This window comes from Takifugu flavidus, chromosome 11, assembly GCF_003711565.1.
Source record: "Takifugu flavidus isolate HTHZ2018 chromosome 11, ASM371156v2, whole genome shotgun sequence".
Lineage (NCBI taxonomy): Eukaryota > Metazoa > Chordata > Actinopteri > Tetraodontiformes > Tetraodontidae > Takifugu > Takifugu flavidus.
The window spans coordinates 9970579-9994856 of NC_079530.1; the positions used below are offsets into that span (position 1 = coordinate 9970579).

Sequence of the window (24278 nt, forward strand, 5' to 3'; positions counted from 1 at the left end):
TTATGGCCTCAAAAGCACTAATCTATCTTCCACCACATGTTTCAGCCCCCCCCCTCCAGCCTATAGCTAGCCGCCTTGCCCGTCTTTGATTGGGACTTGAATCAGAAGTGCAAAAAAATAAACAAATAAATCATCCCCGGCTTCCATTTGAAATGAAAACATATAAACATATGAGAATAAGATTGATTTATGCCATATGGCGGGGGGAGAAAAACAAGATTTTGTGTGAAGCGACTGATAGTCAACAACACATTATTTAAATGTCTGATTTACATGACTCTCCAGCAGCAATAATAAAGATGTGCTTTATAGCCAAGGCACCGCAGAGTGTTTGAGCAAAAAGTATAATTCAAAAACTAGGCTTTAAAAAAAAAAAAACAAGATTATTCTTATTATGACTATCTTCTCATCTGATTAAGTACGAGACTTCCTTATTCATCAGCTCGTCACACCTCTTCCTGACATGGAAAATATTACCTATGCAGCACGAGCGTATTCAAAGTGTCAGAAATAAGTGATGGATGCATGTAGAAATGGAGCGTGAGTGATGAGTTTATGCAGAAAAGGGGAGAAAAAAAACAAGAAAGACAAATGATTCTCAGATCTCCTGCTGCACTTCCTCTCAACCGGTGACTCCGACAATGCACCGGTGCAACAAAGGAGAGGTTAACCCACAGTATCCAAATTCAGCGTCCACAAAGCTCGCGCCGGGCTGCACAATAACAACAAAAGGCGCCTTCTACACCCCCCCCCCCCTTCCCCCCACTCCCGTTAGCGTCAGTGACACCGCTGAATGGCGGCGCAATATGAGAGGTTGAGATTTATGCGGTTAAATGACGCTAAAAGGCCGGCTGATCATTGTTGACAGGTGGGATCAGACCAGAAACTAAAGCGGGGGGGGGGGGGGGGGTGAAAGAGAGCTGATGCATGGAAACTAATAGGAAACACGTTGTCTGGAGGCTGATTCCTTAAAATATAAAAGTATAAATGAGGAATAAAATGACCTGCATGATGTGTCACCTCATGGGCTGATTCTGGCTTCACTGCTAATGACAGTCAGCTCACTGTCACTGCCCTTTAGATTGATATCAAAGTTGAATCACATCATATCAAAGTTGGAAATGACAGGAGCCCCCCCTCCACCCCATCGGTCCCCCCTCCCCTCCTGAAGGACCCATGGGATAGCCTGCACTGCTGCACCACCTCAGCAATGACAAAACTTATCAGGGGAAGAGGAAATGCTCCAAAAGCAAATAACTAAATGAGGATTCCTGCTTACCTGCACATGATTTCGTGGGTGAGGAGCACTCTGTTCATTTCCGGATTCTTGTCCTGGCCCTCATAGATGATGGCCTTTGAGGGGCAAATGAGATGGAAATACAGTGAAAATCCAAACACGTTAATTCGGAGAAACTCGGAAATAATTAGACCCACATGTGAGCTGGTTTAGGAAAAATAAATTAGGCCATGAGCGCATTTGATGACAGGGCAGCAGAATATATTACCCCAGTGCAAAGGGCATCAGAGAAACCTGCTTATACCGCACTCTGATCATCCTATCAATTAATAAGTCCAAAACCGGCAAAACACACCCAATAATATTCATAATAAAAGCAGCAATTCACCAACGCGTTCAATACAATTAAAAATAGCACACTGACCAGAATAATTACGATAAATGCCGGTTATTTATTTATTTATTAATTTCGATAATATCCCGTGGCTCAGACAGACAGACCGAGAATAAAAGGGGGGGACAGACAGATTTTCCTAAGGAGAGATCCAATAGAAGTGTCATCAATATGCTTATAATCTGGGGATATTTGGGGGAAAGTGTTAATGGGCAATCTGTTGTTTATTTTGAGCCGCTAACAATGATCTTTCTGTGGATAAAAAGCGGTGTCTGGCGGTACGGTTGAGTAATTTTTGAGCATTGGCTGAAACAGATGGCGTGGAGCTATCAGTTCTGCCGCTCTTCTCTCCCTCCCTCCATCCCTCCCTCCTTCTTCTCCCCCATTTCTGAGGATATAGACACTTTACTGCTCCTATGGTGAACCGGCACCGGCGGGGGACAAAACGCCGTCGTTAGGGAGAAATTGCATTTATTTATTTATTTGTTTGTTTTAATTTGAAACGCAAGCAGGGAAAAAATTAAAATTTTAAAAAATAAACAGCGTCTTATGTTATCCGGGGGCTTTTTCTAATATCATCCCTGATATTTTCAGCACATTTCCACGCGCCTTTGATTGGATTTTATGAAGTGACACATCTGAACCAGGTCGCGTCACTGTCGCTCCTCAGAGCTGTCCTATTTAACCTGATGTATTTCTTTCCTCTTTTTTCCCAGCCGATTATCTATATTGCTTTGATTTATGTGGCTATTCGCAGCTGTAGAAACACAAATCCATAAATTGCTTGTTCCGCGTCATTGACTCGGATCATTCGCGCAGGAATGTTGCCTGTGACCACCGGTCCAGGCTTCACGGCTCTATTGCAGAATCCTGCACCTCAACTCGCAGGCAAAGGTGGGGGAAAAAAGAGAAACTGGAATCGCAGGGCAGAAATAACCGCTCCTGATTTTATTTCCATAATTATCCTTGCAATTGCAAATATTTACGTTGGCTTAATTGAGTCGCGCTACTAATATTTTACACGCTGGGTTTTAAAACCCAGGCAGATGTTTGCGGAGAAATGGGGATGAAATGCAACTTAATATAAAGGTATATATTTTTTATGAGCTTATTTTATTTTATTTTTGTCACCCCTGACTGTGTGGGAGAGCTCGTATTAGCTCATATTAGACCAGAAGAAGTGTTTAAAATTTAATGTTGAGCAAACTGAGCCCGCAACTAACCCTAAATCTGACAGACTAAAATTGACTTTAGAGTCTTGAAATATGATACGGCCACGCATAAACAACCGCAACGGAGGCTGTCTGCTCTCGTTACACCGGTAATTTGATTTTGACACAACTGATTTTTTTTTACCACCATTATCGTTTTTTGTTGCTGTTGGGGCGACAATTTCCACGACGCGTTGGTTGTGCACAGGGCGCACGGTGCACCGTGTTGCACTGTGGGTTTAGAAAAAGAGAAAAAGAGAGAAAGAAAAAGTGCAACAGCAACTTACCTGCTTTGTCATGGAATCGATTAACCGAATGTAAAGATCCTGTTCTGTTCTGACGCCTGGGGAAGAGAAAGAAGAACAGCTCGTGAATTTGGAAGATTTGTACTCAATAAATAAAATAAAATTTACACGGTGCAACGGGAAGATTGTTAGAGCAGTTCGCGTTAATTGCTGGGAATATTTTACACGTGTTTTTTTATGCAGACAGATGTTCCGGGGGTATATTTTTGCACGTGTTTCCAAAATACGAACTCACCATTGCTGTACAATAACTGTAGTTTGTAATGTATCCCATTGTTAGTTTTTTCACTGTTTGGTTCCTGCAGGAGACAACAATTAGCAAAAATATCACCGTTACACAAGTCTCATCAACTGTTGGTGGGAAATATTTCAAAGAGCTTTCAAAAAGAGACCGACAAAACATTTACAATTTTAATCGATTTTACGCGTGACAAGTTCCCTTAGCAATCCAATTTTGCTGAACATAATTTCGGTGCATATGCCGATTAAGTGCACGGTTGCAAGTCTTTTTTTCTTCTAAAACACAAATCTTACTTTTTCCTTCTCCACAAAGTCCACAAAAGCTGTTCTTTCGATCTCCACCGGCTGACCCTGTCTGTCATACAGCGCCAGGACGAAATGGAAAAAATTGGATTTTCTGAGGTTGGAAGGGGGCTGCTTTTCATAATGTGCCCGTGCCAAGCCGACACCGCTGCGGGGAGAAAACAAGAGACCATCTCGGTTAAGCAGCGGACACCGGGGATGCTAGATGATGGAGACGCTGATGGAAAACATTGGAGATGCAGGCGCACGCTCGAGCGTACGGGGGAGATTTCTTGATTTGTCACAATAATGGGTAATCTGATGTAATGAAAGAAGGGAAAAGCCGAAGGGGGGGCATTTATTGGGAGACCGTAATTGATACAGAGTATTCAGGGGATTGAGGGGTCGATATGATGAGGAGGGAATGCGTGAGAAAATTCAGATGCTTTTGGCATGCGTACCTTTGGGCGGCCGTGTGTGCATCCACCACCCCAGCTGTGTGCATCCAGGAGCGGACCGAGTTCAGTCCACCCAGCGGTTCCTCCTTCATCGTCGTCCCACCCCGCGGTATAGTTTCCTGAATCCCAAACATTTAGGACGATTTGCGTGGGGGAGGAAAAAAAAACAGCCTCCTGCGAAATTAGGGGGGAAAATAAACGTCCAAGCGCGTTATCCTTTGGGTTGTCTCTCTTTTTTTTCACGGGATAAGTCGCGACAGCCGACTTGCGAGGGAAAACCCGGTCCACAGGTCTTGCCTCCCTCTTCAGTCCGTCCGATGTGAACAATTCTCAAAGTGCTGTACTTAGTTAGAGCGGTATCCACAGACTGGAAAAGTGAATTGTTCAATAGACAGGATTTTTTTTGTGTGTGTTGCTATTGTTCCGCTTTTTTCTCTTTTTTTTCGTGCTATTCACAGAAAAATCGATGGCGGTTGTTTGTGTTTGTGGGTGATGCTGCTCTCAAAGTGCCCACATCCCTGAAGCGCCGCATCCAAAACCTTCAGGACTTCTCGTTGAGTAAAAAAAAAACCCCACTCCTGCAAAAGGTGCTGCTGCTTCTCCACAAGACAAACACAGGCAAAGGCTGATCACCAGCGGAGGTGTTCCTCGTACACAGGAGAGGCGGATAAGGGGCCCTTTTCGCGTCGTGCACGATGGATGGGAACATGCAAAACTAAGCCCTCTTTCCCCGAGGACTGAAATCTTTCCCGGGAGCCAAAACTCTAAACCCACGGGAGAGGCGCTGTCAGAATATGACGCACAGGGGGCGTGGTTTTGACCATATATGGTGCGCTGACGGTTCCTGTCGAGCCGTGGCGCTGCGCCGCCGAAGCGCAGCCCTATAGTGCTGCAGCCATGAGAAACACTCTTTCGCTCCACTTTTCCTCTTGCTTAGGCCCTATACGTGGTGAGTTTGATTTTTTTAATGATATGGAAAATTCAGCCGGGTGTAACCCTCACACATAATGAGGAAAAAAAAAAAAAACCCAACATAATATCATCGCTTATTATTCAGAGTTGGCCTAACGACAGCAAATTCTGTGATTAATTGTATTATATTGGATTAAAATTAATAGCATCCGACATATTTATTCGATTAAACCGGCCATTATTATTGCAGATTGACTTGATGAGATTATTTGTTCAGTGCATCGGGAAGCATATCGGTAGTTTTGCGAATATAAGTTTCAGTATTAAGAGATCATATTTTATTTAATTGATATGTTGTTATTTTGTTAAACTCCGACGAAGATTGTCTTGTTGTAATCATTAAATAAAAGGCTCATTTCAGAAAATTAGATATGATATTAAATCTATACATTCAAATAAGCTTTCATTGAGGTTTGCTTTTGTTAAAAATACAATCCATTATGGACTTTTTCGTGTTTATTTGCATTTATTGCCGAGCGTGAAATATGAGCTAAGTTTCATCAGTTTCTTAGCAACCATTTTATTAAGGTGGAATCAATCACATCAATTTGCCATTTACAGAACACACAGCCCGATCTTCTGACCTCTGAATATATAAATATATATAAGACTTCTTTATCACATTAAACAAACTTAAGGAAAACGATTCTGTGTCTTTTTTATTAAATTTTACGCACGTCCCGTAAAAAAAGATCAGGAACATCTTCATCATTTTTAAAGAGCCCAACCGCCTCCGTATCCGACCCTGTCCGGACGGGGCAGGCGAGCAATTCGGTTCATTAGTGGTGAAAAGGAGGAGAGGATGGAGGGAGCGAGGGGAGGGTGCGAGGAAGAGAGATGTGTGCTGTATCCTGAGCAATCTATCTAGCTGGTGCTGAGGGTTAATAGCTGCTGCCAAAGATAAGTGAATTATAAGCTGTTGCTCTCACCTCCACACAATCTATTGCCAAATTGCTGGGTCACAAAATGCAAATATTTCTCTTTTTTTATTGTTCAATTGAAAACAAAACGTGGTGAAAATAATAGCAATAAGCCAGGAATTAAAACGGGCTATTGGAAAAATGAAATTAAAAAAATCGCCCTTTCGATTTTAGTGCTCTTTATCCTCGCTTTTGCGCACAACTCTGCCTTTTCTGTACGATTTCGCGTCCCGCTTATTAGAAGTTAACCCCTGATTACACGCACCAGGGCGATTTAAATCTGATTATCAAATTAGGAGACTTTGAGACAAATCCTCTTAGATCTGATACTGTTGACTGGAGAGGGAAAATGGATCTCCACAGCCGTCACGTAGGTAACGATGCTGTCCTGAAAGGGAGTTTTAAACCGTATTTGACAACAAATGCAGCTGCCCCGCTATTTCTGAAGATATTAGAGGAAAATGAATGCAAATCTGTGTGCAGGAGCCATCTGGACGTGGAGAGAGGGAGTCAGCTGCTGCACACACTGAGGCTCGGAGCCTGAATCCGTCTCAGCTCATTCTGTGGGATCATCTGCGTGGTGGGCTCACACCGTGGAAAATGCGCTCTCCATCATTAGGTGAAAGCGTTCGCGTCAAAAGAAAAGGAAATGTGGATTCCCGGCTTGTGTGTGCGTGCGTGAGGGAAAAGTTTGCCCTGGTGCGGGTCTGGGGTGGTCTTTTTACATCTCTTTTAATTCCCCCCTCACCCCCTTTTTTGTTTTTTGGTTTTTTTTAAATTATAATTAAATGTTTCTTAGGTGAGTGGAGGGCGACAAGTGTGGGGAAGCCGACCCCTGCACACGAGCCAGGCTGGAGCTCTAAATGACCAGTGGATGAGGCGGGGGCAGCCGCCACGACAATGAATGAATTCCCTCCACAAGATTTTTAGGTGCGACCGCTGGTATTTTGAACCTGGACGCGTGCCCCCCCCCGTAAAAAATGTCCACGATGACTTTGAGAGACTCCCGTCTCGGCGGGATGAGCCTCGACCGCACTGAGGGTGACGTCTTCTTTTGTGTGTGTGTGTGCGTGTGTGTGTGTGTGTGTGTGTGTGTATGTGTGAATTTACAGGGCAAGGACCTCATGATCTCCTTAAATTTGCATGTAAATGGCGACATCAGCCTATACGCGTGCCAGGGGCCAGCGGGCCTCCCAGATGTCAAGCCAAAGTCAATCAGGCGGCCGCTGCCCAGCTGTCCATCGATGCACTTTATTGGGACAACACTTTCATTATGCTCACCTGCATTGTTTCCTAATGAATCGATTGGCAGGGAAAAAAGAAAAGAGGACGGAAAGAGAGAGAAATCTTATTATTAGCAGCCACTAAGCAAGTGCGCTCACGGCTTTATCACAGAGGTTGTTTTAAAGTGATCCTCTCATCATGAAATATTAATCACACGCCTTCAGTTAAACGCATCACTTCTATACGGGAGAAACAGGCAGACAGCCCACTTATTGTTTACAGCAACTTACAGTGTTCGCGCATTTGTGTGGAGATGGAAGATTTCTGCGTAACTTCAGTTTTCCTCATAAATTTATTCACACGCGTGAGGGGAAATATGAGAGCACCTTTACGCAATTTCACTTTTAGCTGTAACGTTCACAAGTTTTTGCTGCACTTTTGAAACGTATGTGCAGCACATTTTAATTGTTAAAAGAATAATAATGATGATAATAAATTCCATTAGTAAAATGCTCTTATAATGATTCTCCTTAAGGTCTGATATAAAACTGCCCTTGCGTATTCAGTGGGCTATTTTTAATAGGCCTTTGTTAAAATAAAATCGACTCGGTGTTTCCAATCACAGTTTAAGCAAAGATAATTGGTAAAGAGTGACGAGATCAATGGCGGAGGCTGTTGGTGCCAGGCAGCCGCGGCTGATAGACAGACAGCGCCCCTCGTTGGTTACACTTGAGATCATGGTGCCGATATCAAGCAGCTGTGTTCTGCAGTGACAAAGACAGACAAATCTCCACATAGCTTTATCCATTACATCTAACATGCCCTACACGGACCACATATGGTGGCTGGATTTCAGAGGAAATGTGTGGAAATATTTAAAGCATTTTGCAGCAGACCGGAAAATAAAATGCAGCGACGCCTACACAATTAGCTTTTTAAAATGAATACAAGTATTATTATTATTATTATTATTATTATTATTATTATTATTATTATTATTATTATTATGTTTCTTTTGATTTGACTTTTTTTTTTAAATAAATGCATAAATTTATCCCGATTGTAGGAACAAAAAGTGTGATTTTGTCTGACACGCCGCTGATGTGACCTCACATTTCGTCACTAACTTGTGTCTGAGCGCTCATGTTAATTGTGCGCGGTGGTGAGTTCTGTCAAGGGCATTTGCCCGTGCGCACGATTTGCATTTCCATTCTGCTGCGGAGAAGATGAGAGAGTTTCCTGCGCGGTTTCGAGCCTCGCGGCGCAATCTGTGGGCGAATTACATTTAAAGAAGGCGAGAGAAATTAAATAAGAAACCGGGACCACTTCAGGGCTATTAACATCTAAAATATCCCCTGGAAATTTGGACCGAAAGTACACAGGACCGACTATCCAGCGTACCTTCGCCCCCATCTTGATTGTGTCCATCATTGCTTTGTAGGCCCTTCCGGAAGTCTTTATTTAAAATGTGCATATTTCTAGATGATGGACGTGAGGTAAACGTGATCATTCAGACCTAAATCGGAAGCCATTAAGTTTTAATACGGGCGCATTAATACCAAAACTGACGTTCAGCAAAACGGGCGTAAAAATAACCGACTCTGAAGGTCATTGAACGTCTCATCAGTAAATATGATGTGGGCACATGTTGCACTGGGCACTGTGGCCTTCAAAACGGAGGCATCAGCTTTAACCTTGCCTCTTTTTTTATAAAAAAAAAAAAGAAAAAAATGTGTGTTTGCGTGTGTGTGCATGTGGCTCGGTGCTCAGGAGAACTTTAACTTGGTTGTTGACCCCTGTGATGGAGCTACTGCCAACTTCCAGCCACACTGGCTCAACCTGCAGGATTTACTGACATCAAAATCTATATTTGCCTGCACGTTGCGCGGGCTTGCATTTAATTCGCCGGGATTACCATCAGACGTGACGGTGATTGACAGGATGCGCCCAACAAGCCGCTGCTGCTAAATAGCTGGATTCTATTCGGATATTCCTCATTGGGAACGGTGCTACTATGAACAAAAATGTTAATTATGATGTCAAGACGGAGGGACTCAAGGTGAAAGCTGCTCTGCAAAAGCTAAAAATAATCCACAGCGGTTTACAGCACGATCGCAGAAGAGTGTGAGTGGCAAGGGACCCTTTTCCTGCAACAAAGAGGTGGAAAAGAGGTAAATGAATTCGAGGACAAGCCAGGTTCTGCTCTGCCTTTGTTTTCATCCACACTTGCCCTGTCCCTATTTTCCAACCTCTCCCTTTTTCCTCGCTTAGAAGTGCTGCAAATTGTATAATGGTGGTCTTTGTTCTGCAGAGTGGAGCCACATGAATAGCCATCCCCAGCACACACACACACACACACACACACACACACTGACAAACTGATCATCTTAAAAAAGCAACGCCCTGGTGCTCGCTTGGCCTACTTTCCAGAGCAGCGCTGGGACGTGGGAAGAGGAATAGAATTCGAGGGAGGATGTTCTCGCACTCTGGGAAACATTGAGTGTGGCGAATGTGATGCACATAAACACAGCCTTTGCATTGTCAACCTTGGCCTGCGTTTGCCCCACATAACTAGTCCCCACGTGCGCCGCCGTCCTCCTTGACTTTGCAATTGAAATCCTGGGAAGATTATGCCGGAGCTAAAAGAGGCAGACTCCGGGGCGGGATTCCGATCGTCGATTCCTGTTGGATTTCGCCGCATTATGACATATAGCGTGCCATCTGCTACGCTTCCTGTGACGAGTTCTGGGCCCGCGGACGGGAACATCGCCGCGCCGAGGCCTCGGACGGATGGCGCTGATCAATCTTTAACATTTCCACCCTCGGCGTATGCAGATGTGAGCGCGGGGGACCCCCGTAATCCAGAACACATGGGAACATTCCGAGCGCGGGCCGGTAACCACCCCTAACTTTCGCTAAACAGACTTGCCGAAGCGCCAGATAATCTGGGGCTTCCACGTACACCGCCTAACCAAATGTCGACATCTGTGAGGGTGTGCATAAAGAAAAGCTCCGCGGAGGAGCGGGGGGGATAATAATCTTAGTTCCCCTCACCTTCAGCTTGCCCATAGGGGTTTAAAAGGGAGATGAAGAAATCCTATGCAAACATGCCAAGTCAAATTTTCACTTGAAATGTGACATGGAGGCAAAGGCCAACCTTGGCGCATCGCTAATGTGGCTGCACGTATTTTGAGCTTCCAGTGCCCCTGGATGTAAACAACTGATGTATTCAATCCTTGCTTGCAGCTCTGACTCATTACGCGTGCACGCTCTTCGTCTCCTCCTTCTCTATTTGTTGTTTTTTTTTACTCTGGACGTACCTACGGAGCAAAGGTGGAGAGCCCAAAGACGATCACACATCCAAACAACCCCCACCCCCAGCAGCCTCCGTGATCGTCAGCTTTGCTCTCATGAGGAACATACAAAGTTTGAGCATCTGTTCCATCATGTAGTCTTTGTTGAGAAATTAAATATTGAACTGATCTAGTGTACCATGAATGTTTCACTCACACAGTGATTAGACAGACTGGAGAGGCAAGACATCGCCGCGCGTTACAATCCATTTTAATACGCCGCCTCTGTCTTTAAGTGTTTCCTGCTCCACAATTCAGCGCCGGGGCCGAAAACAGCCTTTTGGAATTGTGTTTCAATTAGGCCCAAGTTGTGCGTGTGATTCCAGAACACCAATTATCTCCCGTGTAAACCAGTGCACACGCAAACACACGCACAAACACACACACACACACACACACACACGCTGGGGCCCAGCTGATGGACTTCATTTAAAAAACAAAAAGTACAATCAAGTAAATGTCTTAATGTCGTCGAGAAAACTTCCCGACAATTAAGGAAAATGCCAAGAGAAAACTCTGGGTGTTGTTCGGAGTTTTTCTGGCTGTTGTAGAACAGCTGAGCAGGATGAGGGAACACGCAGGAGGGAGAAGGAACCGGTATCATCACACGGATCATAAAATGGTATCGTGAGTAGTCTTTTGTCTGGATCCAGAGCAGAGTTCTGTTGCTAAAGGGAAGGACAAAAGCAGAAGGCGCCACGGGTATAAGGTTCCCCCGAGCGACAATGCTGAAAGTTTCAACTTGCAGCGCATGGGTGTAACTTTAACTGGAATCACGCGGATCAAAGGCCCAACAAACAAAGTGGGTGGAAATGCTGGAGGAGCGTCTGCGCCGCAGTGAAGGACAGGCTCACCGGAGAGGGAGCGAGGCAGACCAGTGATGAAGCACACAAGTCAGGCAATCATGGCTAATTACCCAGCCCGCGTTGGGTGAACTCAAAGGGCAGCGCGGTCCGATCAATGAAATTATTATGATTATCGCTCATTTATAATGGAAAAATCACTCCGAACCGCCAGGAAAAGGAAGGTTAGGAGACATGAAGTGAAATTTAAGTGGGATCCGCGCTTTTTGTCAATGCTTTGTGCACATTTATGAAGAGGAGCACATCTCACTCCTCTTATTTATTTATTTTTTTTGTTTGAGAGAGGCAGCGAATTATTCAGCTCAGCCTCTTTAAATAAGGAACACGGCCTTGGAATTTGCGGGGCTTACGGCAACTCATCAGGTTAGATCAGCGCGGCGTGGCTGTGTAACCTTTACACCGCCGTTGAACCCGCACATACACGTGTTATGAAAGGTCCCCATGGCGCTCTGCTCTTCTGACACGGATTTGAAGACTTGCCACTTTATTAGCTGGTAAGCCCCCCCAATACTTGTTCTATACAGCGGAGGCCCGTGTTATGAGCTGGCTCCTCATTGTCTTGTGTTATTAGAGGAAGAGTCTGCAGCAGTCTGGCGTCGCCCCCGGAGACCACCCTGACTGTTTGGAGGGAGGCTACAAGTGCAATTTAACCCATCTTATTTACAATATGATCTGTTACAAAGACATCACTGCTGCCGGGATTCACATTTAATATATCGCCTCAGTCTGATTCTCCTCTTCTTCATCTTCCTCCATTGATTTGGGTGCTTGGGGGGGGGGTCTCCCCCTAGTTTACCTGAGTCTTTTTAGAGGCACCTGCCACGTTCGGCGGGATGGAACAGAGCTCCATTTGCATCGTCTGCATCTCTCTAACTCGGGACTTTCTCATCTGCAGCTAGAATCCGGAGCCATTGCATCATCCTCGCAGCTAATTAAAAGCGTGAAGTTTCGCGCGGTGTTGCAAACATTTGCTGCGGGGGGAAACTTGCAGTGTGCGGCCATCAGACGCGCGCAGGTCTCCGGTATGGAAATCGCGAGCTGACGGTGAATAATAAGTGCCATAGTGCCATCTAGTGCACGAATATGCACACTGACGAATGACAGTCTGAAGGTAAAATCCCCCGAACGGTATAGAGCTCACACGCACAAGAAATAATTTAGCAGATAATGCAGTTTACTGTGTGCACGGTCGCTGGCGCGCCTCATTGTGAGCTCTGACTCCTGGCAATGACCACATTGAAAAGTTCCAGTCAGAGGGGAAATAAAGATGGAGACAAAGGTTTTGTCTTCCAAGCCAGGACTCCGACAACCCTCGGTGGTGGAGGGCCGCGAGGATAATCTCCTTCAAACAATGAGGCGATGTCGGAGGCTCCGCATGCAAATTATAGCATCTAAATTACAAAGACGTGCACAGACCTCAAGTCATCCAGACCCGTATCTCACTCACGGAGGCCTCCTGGCTGCGAGGTTGCCAGAAGATGCCGTAGAAACAACAGAACAGAAATAATAGGAGAGAAAGCACACACGCACAGATACACACACACACACAAACGCACAAGCACACAGAGGCCAAAACAAGAGTCTTGAATAATTGATTGTGTTTATCTTTGCTGTCTTTGTGTGTGTGTGTGTGTGTGTGTGTGTGTGTGTGTGTGTGTGTGTGTGTGTGTGTGAGTGTGTGTGTGTAAGAAAAAAAACATAGACAGTTAAAGACTGAAGGTCTGGATAGTGCTTATGCCCCAGAGCAGAGCAGACACTGGCCAGTGGTTTCTGTCTGATGGACCGTGTGTGTGTGTGTGTGTGTGTGTGTGTGTGTGGAGAAGGGGGGGGTGAGTGTGTGTGTTTGTGCATGGGTATGTGTGTAGAAATCCAGTTTGTGATGAACCCAGTCATTGCATCTGATCTAGTTAAAGCTGCTTTAAATATGATGAGCCAAGGAAATCTTTTCCAGGAGAATAAAGAGCAGTAAAGAGTTTTAGGGTAACAAACGCTCAGTGTTAAACATCTCGGGAAGAGAAAAGGTGTGTTGTAAGATGTTAAAAAAAAGTCAATATACCTTCATTTTGTCTGTGCTGGTAATGAGCCATAGTTTCTGGGGAAAATGGCTGCTTCTCCGGAGGCGCCGTGTCTACTGAATGTGGCCCTGATCCTGGATAAAACAGAAAGCTCACCAATCAATCTCTCCAGGTTGCCCACAGCCAGAGAAAGCAGCTGCACCACATGTTTGCCTTGCGCGATAGCGACAAGTTAACATACGGGCAGCACAGTAACCATCCACAAGCAGCCTCTAGCTGTCTTATAATGAATTCCCAAAGGGATGGGGAACTATCAGAGTCAGTGGTGTTACTGGAGGCTCGGAATAAAGTCAACACCTCTCCTTATACCTGATGAAGCTACGCAACGCACCACTCTCTCTCTCTCTCTCTCTCTCTCACACACACACACACACACACACACACACACACACACACACACACACAGAGTCACAGCCACAACATTGAACTTGAAAAATATCAACAACCTTGCGCACACAACAATTAAGTGTTTCGGTTAATTCCATCACAAACTGGGCTGGTTCCAGCCAGGAATGGACAGTGTTTATGGATCTAACAGGGAATGACTGCCCAGGTTTGATCTAATACGCAGCAACAGCAGCAACATTTCATGTCAAATTTGGCCTTTTATGCCCATCAACACTTGATGAATCAAACATGTTGGTTACTGTTTCATCAGACAGAACAAGAGAGCTAAAACACGCCTCCTCTCACGAAAGTCAAGGATGTTCCAAGTGCTTCTTGAAATAACCCCGTTTTGCCACCACCGGAGGCACCTAGCTTTAATTAAAAAGACATTAGCAACCAATTATCACCCAAATCTGCTGACGCACAGAAGACTCTGAACAAATGTCAGCGTCAGTGAGTGGATCCGTCTGTTCAAGCTGCTGCTGCTGCAGGTGAAGGTTCACCTTTATATAAATAACTACACAGGTAAAGGGTTGCTCACCTCCAGCTCCACTCTGCTGCTCCCTCAGGGATGCTGTGGGAGTCGTGGGAGGGATGTGGAAGGTTTTGGTGTGATGTGGTCCAGGTGTTTCTGGGTGGATGCCTCTAGATTGACTTGTCACCCCCACAACAATCTGCAGATGCACACACGCACAGGGACACGCACCGTTCTTTCAAAGAAAGTAGGCCTCAAAAACACTTATTTGACCAAAACAATTGTTTTTTTAATCCCATTTTTATGCAAGATGCTATTTTAACACTAATGTATTAGCATGTGTGCACCAGAGGACCTTATTTCTGTAAAAATAAAAGTGTATTTCTATCAACACTGAGAAGAAAATGTGTGTGCGTTCTCTTTTAGCACCATGAAGTGACCCAGTTATTACACGTTCTCGATCTTCGTCAGCATTTGCCATTTTGTTGTTTGGGGACTTGAGTATTTTATGTCTCCACCCAGTTTTTTTTTGATAACGCAAACCCTCGGAGGGTAGCGTTAAAGGAGAAATAAGCACAAAAGTAAATACCTTGGTGCTGATGTTTATCTTTGCATGCATATTTTACACCATGCACGGATATAAATAAGTGGCAAACTTTCTCATAAAGGGTTTGTTTTCGCTAAATCAAAGTGATAGTTTTAGGCACTCTGTGAATAGATCAATTTAGGCCTATATAGACATAAAAATATGTATGAATTATCCTTCAGCCATTATATATAACCTCCTCGCGTAGGTTAACCTGGAATCTAATTTTGGACTCACTGTGTTGGGTCAGCTCAATTATGGAGGGATTAAAAGGTTTTATGGAAGAAAACTTTATTTTTTTTGGATTGTTTTCACATTAGGCTTCAACAGTTGCTTATTTGAAGGTTTAACAGAAGCTTGGTCGAAAGTTTAACAAACCAAATCATAAATTAAAAACATAAAACCTCAAATTTTCTGTGGTCGGAAACTGTAACACATTAACCTGCTGTTCACAACCCGGCCGCTAGATGTCGCCCACGGATAATGCAAAGAAGGAAGAAAGTCTGGGAACGTTGATGTGCGTCTTTAAAATAGGTACATTTAAAACTGAGATAACATCGCCCAGTCAAAAACTTGAGCTTTTGTATGAGCCATATTAGTAATGAGCCGTGTTGTGCATTTTCTGCAATTTATCCGAAGATTAGCTTTTACTTTTAACGAGTTAGTCATTTTAAGCAACAAAAAAAACCTAGATAAAACAAGAGGAAATGCACAAGGATCGCGTGGGATAGTTTTAGGATAACTATTTCTTCACCTTCAAGCAAAACAGTTTTTAACTTCCTCCCGTTTCGTCTACCTGCATCTACCTGTTCGTATTCGGGGCAGGTCTCGACGTGGGACGCAGCGCACGAAAGTGAAGTAATTCGAAATAAGGAGTGAACGCGCATCTGCACAGCCTGGCGCTGGGATGGAGGGATGCATGGATGCAGCCAGGATGTGGCATGCGTGTATGACGTCATTTCTCCATGGACTGTGCGCCATTTTGGAAGGAAAAAAAAATCACGGACAATTTCCGTCTTGACAGATCTGGACCCGAGTCTTCACACTGATTGTGGATGCTATCTATTTCCCCTAGCAAGCCGCATTGGTTGATCAGGTATTGGAAACCCTGTATAGCAAGAGCTGCTACATGAAGCAATGGCGGGTAAGCTACTTTTGAAGGGAGGGAAGGGACCCACCTCACTTGCTGTGTGTGATGGCCTGAATCTGCAAGTTACCGAGCCAACGTTAGCGCTGGCGAGCTAAGTTGCTAGTTGTCAAACTATGTCAATGTCAGGTCGTTCTATCGTCCGGCCAGAGGCGAGTCTGATACAAACTAACGCTGTGTCGTTTTTACAGGAGTTGCAGGAGGAAATGATTTCCAGTGGTGTTTCTCTCAAGTAAAAGGGGCGATAGATGAAGATGTTGCGGAAGGTATGTAGCCAGCTAACGTTAGCCAGTCGGCTAAGCTAAAAGGCTGGATGGCGTGCTAGTGAGTGATGCTCTGGGGGCTTCACGTCAAATGCACGACGTGGAGTGGGGCAAATGGGCTATAAAATAATGCGGTCACTGCGAGGAGTGTTTATTTTTGGGCTCGTTGCATTATCGCCCTTCCCTCGAAAATTACTGTCTGTCGGTAGTTAGCATCTATGCTAGTTAGTGGCTAAGCTATTAAAGGGGAGCGACCGTGTTCGTGACGTCAATGTACTGCGTCCATAAATTGCCCAGTGACATCATTCTTGTTTTCTCTTCATTCATATATGAATGAGTGAACCTGGGGCATGTTTGGTTGTCACTTTGCATCTCGATCGTCATCAGAACGCGTCCTTCCATTGTAGCAGAAGTATGTCAACAGATCATCAACTGGCGACCTTGTGGTTGAGTGATGCATCTCTCTGTTCTTAGCTGACATCATTTCAACAGTTGAGTTCAACTATTCTGGAGACTTACTTGCCACTGGAGATAAAGGAGGCAGAGTTGTGATATTTCAGCATGAGCAGGAGGTAAGCGTCAACGAATTCGTGCAGGAACGTGTTTATTGTCAGTCTCTCTTATTCATTGTGTTGTGTCATTGGTGGACATCTTTTTCCTACTTTTGTATGCGATGTGTTCACAGTCTAAGAATCGTCCACATCTGCGCGGGGAGTACAACGTCTATAGCACTTTTCAGAGTCACGAGCCAGAGTTTGACTATTTGAAAAGTTTAGAAATCGAAGAAAAGATTAATAAAATAAGATGGCTACCCCAACAAAATGCTGCTCACTTTCTACTTTCAACAAATGGTAAGCTAACGGCGCTCTGAAGTACTCTGCAACTTGTCTTAATGCTTAATAACAATGTCAATTTCCGTTGTCTTCAGATAAAACTATCAAATTGTGGAAAATAAGCGAACGGGATAAACGGGCGGAAGGTTATAACCTGAAGGACGAGGACGGACGGCTCAGAGAACCCTTTAGAATCACCTCTTTACGGGTCTGTTTCGTCGCTCGCTTGACTCTCCCTGGTGTTTGAGCCTGGCTCGTTCACAGTTTCCATTTTAACGCGCGCGCTTCCCGTTGCAGGTACCAGTACTCATGCCAATGGATCTCATGGTAGAAGCGAGTCCCAGGAGGATCTTTGCAAATGCACACACCTATCACATTAATTCCATTTCTGTAAATAGTGATCACGAAACGTACCTCTCTGCAGACGACCTAAGAATAAATCTATGGCACTTGGAAATCACAGACAGAAGTTTTAGTATCCTTTCTCATCATCGGCGCAGGGTCCCGTCGGTAGCGGCCGATTCCCCGCGGTGTCGTCGCCAAGGTCGAGTTGTTCCTTAATGAATTCTCTCCCAGATATTGTAGACATCAAACCTGCCAACATGGAGGAGCTGACAGAAGTAATCACAGCTGCTGAGTGTCATCCACACCAATGCAACGTGTTTGTGTACAGCAGTAGCAAAGGCACCATCCGCCTGTGTGACATGCGAGCAGCGGCGCTCTGCGATAGGCATTCGAAGTGTAAGTCCCTGCGCGGCGCCACAGACGTGGGTTTGGTTCAGCAGCCCAAAAGTGAAGGTCTCCCCCTCTTGTTTTAGTCTTCGAGGAGCCGGAGGATCCGAGCAGCCGGTCTTTTTTCTCCGAGATCATCTCCTCCATCTCGGACGTGAAGTTCAGCCACAGTGGACGCTACATGATGACGCGTGACTACCTCTCCGTCAAAGTTTGGGACCTCAACATGGAAAACAGGCCAGTGGAGACATATCAGGTGCGTAGGTGCACACAGGATATGGTGTTTATTCATAAAAACCGTTGAATGTACTGCGATAGAGGGGTGGGCGAAGGGTTTTAAGGGGAATTCTGGTACAATTGGAATAAATAAGGACAACCTCCTTATATATGCGTATATATGCCACCTTTAAGCCGGCTCGGAGCTTCCGCACTGACCAGCTCTCACCGCTGCCTGTCAGCCGTCGCTCACGGCGTCTTTTCTGCCCACCTCGGCGCCGCTTGCGTTTAGAACTCAGCCGGTTATTTTTGGAAGCTGCCGTGATGCGACACCACAAACTGCTAATCGGGCGGATAATGAGAGAATCCAGCTTTTCCCTGCGAACGCCTCTGCAGTGTGGGAGACGCTTTGTGGGTTGGGAGGATCACGCCGTGACGACCGCCGAACAATATAGATGCTAATGTGGCTACAGAGCGTCCAGTTTAGCAGGCTAATAACCAAATGAGCTGCATCGCCATATCTGGGGCGTGCGCCGCATGTCAGGTTGTGTTGCGTCGTCTCCCAGTCGCAGTGCCAGTTGGACAGGGTGGACGGTTAGCAACTGTCCGCTGTTAGCATGTTGGCGTTGAACTGAGCTGAGGCTCGTGCTTGTTTCCAGGTTCACGAATACCTTCGCAGTAAACTCTGCTCCTTGTACGAGAACGACTGCATCTTCGACAAGTTCGAGTGCTGCTGGAACGGCAGCGACAGGTACGTGTCCTCGTCCCGCCAGGACATTCGTGCCAGATGCCCCCCTACCCACCCCCCGCCGCCTCACACCTTTCCCGTCTCTCCCCCTTCAGTGCCATCATGACCGGCTCCTACAACAACTTCTTCAGAATGTTTGACCGCAACACCAGGCGGGACATCACGCTGGAGGCGTCCCGGGAGAGCAGCAAACCGCGGGCTACGCTCAAACCACGCAAAGTGTCCACGGGAGGCAAGAGAAAGAAGGACGAGATCAGCGTGGACAGCCTGGACTTCAATAAGAAGATCCTGCACACTGCCTGGCACCCCAAAGATAACGTGATTGCTGTGGCAGCCACCAACAACTTGTACATTTTCCAGGACAAAATCAACTAGGTTTGGGGCTGCGGAGGGCAGGGCTCCACCGTACCCGTGTAGTTAAGCCTACTTGTCTATCTGTATAAGAAGAAACAGCCTTGTTGTCCTCCTGGTGAAGAATTTGAAAGCACGCGTCTCCTTTTTTTTGCCACAGGAGGTTGATCCATAGGCCTGTTTTAATTTCAGTCTGAGCTTAGGTCGTTTTTTTTGGTTGTTTTTTTTTTTTTTTTTTTTGCCTTCAGCACCAGGGCAATCAGCAAGCCCCTCCCTGACCCAGAAAGCCCCAACTCGGGTCTAATTCACGGAACGGCACTCCCTAGAGGTCAAACTCTTGAACTTTGGTGTTTGTGTTGACATTTTAAGCCTTCATTTCACGATTTAACGGCAGAACTTTTGGAAGCCCTTAAAATGACGTCTTGTCAGAAGTTGTTCCATCATCTCAAAGATTTTGGGCCCTCTGAAGCACGGATGAACTAACTGTAACATTCCCCCTTTGGCCGCGTATTCAGGCCAAACCGCCGGTGGAAGAGGCCATAAATTTGGAAAGTGGACCGCTTTCGCCCCCCAACCCCCCTTTTCCGCCCCCTCCTCTTGCGACCCCCCCCCTCCTCGTCGATGCGGTGACATCAATTCACTGACTGTATCTACTCGAGTACACTTTGTCATCCACATAATAAAAGAAACTAAAACTACAGATGTGTTTTTAAATTTAGAAGTATGTATTAAAACATGTTTATTGCTTTGCATGTTTTTCTGTTGTAGAGAGGTGGGAAAATGTCCAGTCACACCACTGTCTTTGAGAAGATCTCAAGCAAACTCATGGAAATAATCCAGGTCTCCCTCTGACGGAGACGTCTGTTTGTGTCGAGAGATTTCCTTTTTTTTTATTTTTTAATGTTTTTGACCACATTTTAGGCTGGAAACTACATGGCACAAGATGGACCCCAGTACAAAGGGAATCTGCAGCCTTAATACCTACTTCTGTAAGTGACAGCTACAAGTTCTGCCCCCAGATGTTTTACAGACCTCATGTGCATTATTTGTAAATCCTATTTTATAGAATTATGTCCTCGTACACTGCTGCTACACGTGGCCGTCTCTGAAAACACGGGAAAATTGCACACCATACAGTTGATGTGACAGAGTGCCTCTGAATCATGTAATGGGGGGGGCGTTCAGACAGGCCTCGTACATGTGCCCTTATCAATCTGATGGGGATGTCGGCTAAATTTTTGATCCAGGTCTCGCAAATGTGGGTCTTATCTCTGTAGTCCGAAGGCGGAGCTGAAGGTTGGTCTCCGCGGAAACCAAGCGGCGACATTAAAACCCATAACAACGCATTGTCTTTGTCCATCCGTTCCTAACATGGTGGCGATGTATTCACTTGTTTATTATTTCGACCAAAGTTCAATAAAATTTTAATTGTGTTCATCTGTGTGCGTCTTCTTCCTCCGGAAACAGGAGCCAGTTTTTCCCAAATTTTATTAGTAATTAGGAACAAAGGAACAAAAAAAAGACACTGACTGAATATTTACAGTTTCCTGGTGGCACAGTGATGCAGAGAGATGGCTGATGTGCTGCAGTGTGTGTGTGTGTGTGTGTGTGTGTGTGTGTGTGTGTGCAGATTGAAGGAAGAAGCAGCAGAGCGGTCCAGGGGGAGCTGGAACCCCCCACGAGGCGTTCCCAGTAGGCATGAGCCACAAACGGAAGCATTCCAACAACAAGCCTGCAGACGTTCCTACGTGACGGCATGGCGACGTGGTCCCGGTGAGGTCACAGCCGGCCTCTTCAGTAGGTGTTGTGGGAGGTTAAACGCCTCCCGATGAAGATCCTAAAGACACAAACACGGAGCGTCACCAAGCTGCAGCTACGCCGCTGTGTTTGCTTTCCCCTAAAATGTCCTGAAACGTGCGCGGGAGTCGTCGAAGCGGAGAAAACAAAACCCCGTTGAGGTCGGCCGCTCTCGTCTCTGAGTGGCAGCTCGGTTCGGAAGGACGCGAGGAACATCCTTGGATTATTCCCGTCGAAGGTCTTCGTGCGTCCGCCGTGTTTGGTTAACAGCAGGGAAAACACACAGGGACGATCGCCGCATGCATATTTCATCCGCATGGCCGATATTTGTATTATTTATACGGCGGGAAGCGTCGCGCGCGTGGTCATCGGCGTGCCGGACATTCTCCGGAGGCTCGGCCGAGTCCTGAATCTGTTACGGAACGGCGGCGCTCACCCGAGGCCGATGGCCAGTATGTGGGAGACGATTAATGACGGGAGGAAGAGCTTCAGAAAGTCGGCTGAGAGAACGCCGCCCTTCTTCATCACGCTGGTGTTCCTGATGCTGAGCGAGGTCGCCCGCTTGGGGTGCTTCAGCAGGAACTCCCTGCAGAGGAGGAGATGAATATTTCATCAGGGCGGATTCATTAAAATCAGCAGCGGTTTAATGTCACCCTGACACAGATGCCATCGCTCCGTCATCTGGCATCAAGTAAACAGACTTGTGTTAATATGGGGGAGAAATCAGCGGCGTTTCCTGTCAGATGCCGGCCTTTAAAGTTGGGCAATCCTTCTAACTGGAGTTCAAGGACCCTGTTTTCATTCATTCTGGTTTATCTAGTCACATGAGGACAGCTTTTAGTAGGTCAGAGGGATTTAGCTGTAAACAGAGGCTAAAGAGTGTTTTACTTATATTTAAATGTCTATATTTTCCATCAGGGTGGATATTTGCTGTCTAAATTATGACTTGAATGAATCTTTGGTGAAGCGGTTGCCGGGCGGACTGTTGGGATGTCGGATTGTTAGCATGAATCCACATAAACCATCAGATGGGGAACAAACTGAGAGAGAACGTATAATATTTTGGCACCGCTCTCAAGAGTCCGATCTGAGACGTTGATGTGACAGGACCTCGATGAGCTATGAAACCTAATTTTAACCCATGTCTGGGAATTGATTTCTTTCCAAACAAGAGAAAAGTTATAGATGAAAGAAAATCATATTAAAGTGGTGGACTTCACATACTTTGGTGGGTTGTTCTCGGGCCGGCTGGACCAGTCCCAGATCCAGTCCGCGTTCCTTTTCATCAGGTTCTCCACTTCGCATCTCCGCTCTTGGAAATCTTCATCCGACTAAAAATAAATGCTGGTCAGAACCAAGTGGGCAAACGACAGGACTGCAAACCCAACAGGGTTTATTTAACATAAAGGTTTTTCGCTGTCAGCTGTGATACCTGGGAGCTGTTTGCCTCTGAGCCTCTCCACAGCAGGAGGGGTGTGTGTGCTCCCAGTGGGCTGTTGGGAAACAGGAACAAGCACGTGATCACTGCTGACCTCTCCACAACACAACAGAGCCGGACTGGGCCTTCCCGTTCCCCACTGACCTGGAGCTTCCTCTGGAGCTGGTCCTGCCGGACTCCCGCTGTGCTTCCAGCAGCATCTTTTCCAAGTCGCCCTCCTGGGTGGAGGTGGGGATTTGCTCCTGGCTCCCGTGATGATTTGTTCTTTGAGAGGCACCGAAATGGAGCTCAACCCAGGACTCTGGAAATCAAGTCAGGGGTTACCACCGATATGCTAGGACTTAACCTGAAGATGGCAGAGCATAATAGGGACACGCAGTGGGGGGGTTGGCTTGAGGAACAAAACAAGTTGGTACATGAACCAACTAGGCCCATGGTCCACATCTAACCCACTGTTACTAACACACGTTCTGCTGTTAATTCAGTTAGCTAGATAACTGCAAAGGTCTTCCTAACTGTTGGAATTATCATCAGCAATACTGGCCGTTTCCTCGCGTTTATTTTACCTTGTAAGCCGTCGTCCGACGAGGTCTCCATCTGAAACGAAGTGGTATTGACTAAATACTGCAGATCTACGTGTACATGTAGTTATAACGCTAGATCCAAGCGAAATGGTGGCGAAATCTCGGTAAACAGATGTAGCTCCAACTGCAACAATAACACTGACGCAACATTGTGTTTATCTCAACCGTGATTGGCTGGAAAACTGGGAATGCATTATTTTATACTGGAACATCCCGGTAGGACGCGGAGCGGGCGGTGTCGTACGTCGTGGGACTGGCTTTTAAAACGGTGTACAAGCATAACAAAATACAGCGCACCCACCGATAACGTTAAATAAATGATGGTGCTTCCTTTTCCCTAAACGCAAACACATGCTAGCTAAAACTAACATTAGATTAAATTACATTATTGTACCGAAACACCACTTTGATGATTTGTCTGATCGTTTTAATGCTGCCTGCTTCACTAACCGACGTCTGTTGTATTTTCACCTACCTGCCTGTAGGTGGCAGCGAACGCTAAACTCTTCTCTTTAGATCCAGCACGATGCGTTTACGTTATTAGTGTAGATTTGACGGTAGTCTGAGTCAATAACGATTAAAAGTTCAGAATTTTCGACTTCTAAATATCTTTTTTTATTGAAATACTGATTTTCACAGGTTTAATTATTATTATTTGCAATTGTGGGAAAACACTAATTATGCTGGAGTTTTGCTGGTCAACCATTAAGTTCTGTGGAAGAAAAGAAGTGTAACACTTGCAAAGTGGAGACAATCAGGAACGTGTCTAAAAGCAAATATCATTATTTATATTCTATATATCCAACAATGCGACCTACTTTGGATGTTATGTAAAAGTTGTCACCACAAACTCAAATCGATATTCATCAATTCTTAATGAGGCATCCTCAGATTTGAGGCTGAGAAATTGAATTACTCTGGCTGCCATGGAGATTTGTGCTCATTATTTTTGCAAAATTAAATTATTTTGTAATTTCAGGGCTTTATTGTTGTGGTGTGTTTTTTCTCTTTCTGACAGGCCGAGGTTTACATTAAACATACAGAACGATACTGACGAGGACACTGCAAAACAGAGATAAATGTCCCGAGCGGCCACTTTTCATTCATATATCAGGAGCCCAAATCAGCTGCAAGGACGTATCCAGCACATGTCAAGCAGGGCTAACTTGCTCCAGCCCATGATTGTC

The 24278-nt window shown here is 45.5% G+C and overlaps 3 protein-coding genes and 1 long non-coding RNA gene across 10 annotated transcripts in view; 2 read left to right on the forward strand and 2 right to left on the reverse strand.

Moving 5' to 3' along the window:
* The window catches only part of ebf3b (EBF transcription factor 3b), a 65508-nt gene extending 60684 nt beyond the window's left edge, over positions 1 to 4824 (reverse strand). For 2 of the 7 annotated variants that reach the window (XM_057046555.1, XM_057046561.1), the window contains exons 1-5: positions 4131 to 4824; positions 3682 to 3838; positions 3383 to 3446; positions 3130 to 3185; positions 1280 to 1353 (exon numbers count right to left, since the gene is read on the reverse strand). In XM_057046555.1, the coding sequence (XP_056902535.1) occupies positions 1280 to 1353; positions 3130 to 3185; positions 3383 to 3446; positions 3682 to 3838; positions 4131 to 4261 (482 nt within the window). In that variant the 5' untranslated portion in view covers positions 4262 to 4824. The remainder of the gene's footprint in view (positions 1 to 1279; positions 1354 to 3129; positions 3186 to 3382; positions 3447 to 3681; positions 3839 to 4130) is intronic. The other 5 variants (XM_057046560.1, XM_057046556.1, XM_057046557.1 and 2 more) reach the window with 4 other exon arrangements.
* Positions 4825 to 4921: 97 nt separating this feature from the next.
* On the forward strand, positions 4922 to 7753 carry LOC130533303 (uncharacterized). Its single transcript, XR_008952533.1, has 4 exons — positions 4922 to 5076; positions 6503 to 6718; positions 6819 to 6949; positions 7132 to 7753. It is a non-coding gene; the product is annotated as an uncharacterized LOC130533303 (long non-coding RNA).
* Positions 7754 to 15837: 8084 nt separating this feature from the next.
* On the forward strand, positions 15838 to 20705 carry ppp2r2d (protein phosphatase 2, regulatory subunit B, delta). The gene is made up of 10 exons (XM_057046562.1): positions 15838 to 16126; positions 16321 to 16395; positions 16867 to 16964; positions 17078 to 17243; positions 17321 to 17433; positions 17523 to 17700; positions 17802 to 17966; positions 18044 to 18213; positions 18833 to 18924; positions 19017 to 20705. Exons 1-10 carry the CDS (start codon positions 16120 to 16122, stop codon positions 19294 to 19296), a joined length of 1344 nt encoding a protein of 447 aa, XP_056902542.1. The 5' UTR covers positions 15838 to 16119; the 3' UTR covers positions 19297 to 20705.
* A 38-nt stretch (positions 20706 to 20743) lies between these two features.
* Positions 20744 to 23266, reverse strand: bnip4 (BCL2 interacting protein 4). Its single transcript, XM_057046568.1, has 6 exons — positions 23074 to 23266; positions 22652 to 22808; positions 22502 to 22562; positions 22294 to 22400; positions 21506 to 21655; positions 20744 to 21109 (listed from the first exon to the last, which is right to left on the reverse strand). Exons 1-6 carry the CDS (start codon positions 23102 to 23104, stop codon positions 21067 to 21069), a joined length of 549 nt encoding a protein of 182 aa, XP_056902548.1. The 5' UTR covers positions 23105 to 23266; the 3' UTR covers positions 20744 to 21066.
* Positions 23267 to 24278: the final 1012 nt, after the last annotated feature.

Bases quoted from the DNA above. Each gene is read 5' to 3' on its own strand.
- ppp2r2d (XM_057046562.1), top strand. The intron at 17,701-17,801 runs GTATCCTTTCTC...ATTCTCTCCCAG, and splicing joins AATCACAGACAGAAGTTTTA to ATATTGTAGACATCAAACCT. The intron at 17,967-18,043 runs GTAAGTCCCTGC...CTCTTGTTTTAG, and splicing joins CTGCGATAGGCATTCGAAGT to TCTTCGAGGAGCCGGAGGAT.
- bnip4 (XM_057046568.1), bottom strand. From the start codon at position 23,104: ATGGAGACCTCGTCGGACGACGGCTTACAAG. The intron at 22,563-22,651 runs GTCAGTGGGGAA...GTTTCCCAACAG, and splicing joins AGCTCCAGAGGAAGCTCCAG to CCCACTGGGAGCACACACAC. The intron at 22,401-22,501 runs GTATCACAGCTG...ATTTATTTTTAG, and splicing joins CAGAGGCAAACAGCTCCCAG to TCGGATGAAGATTTCCAAGA.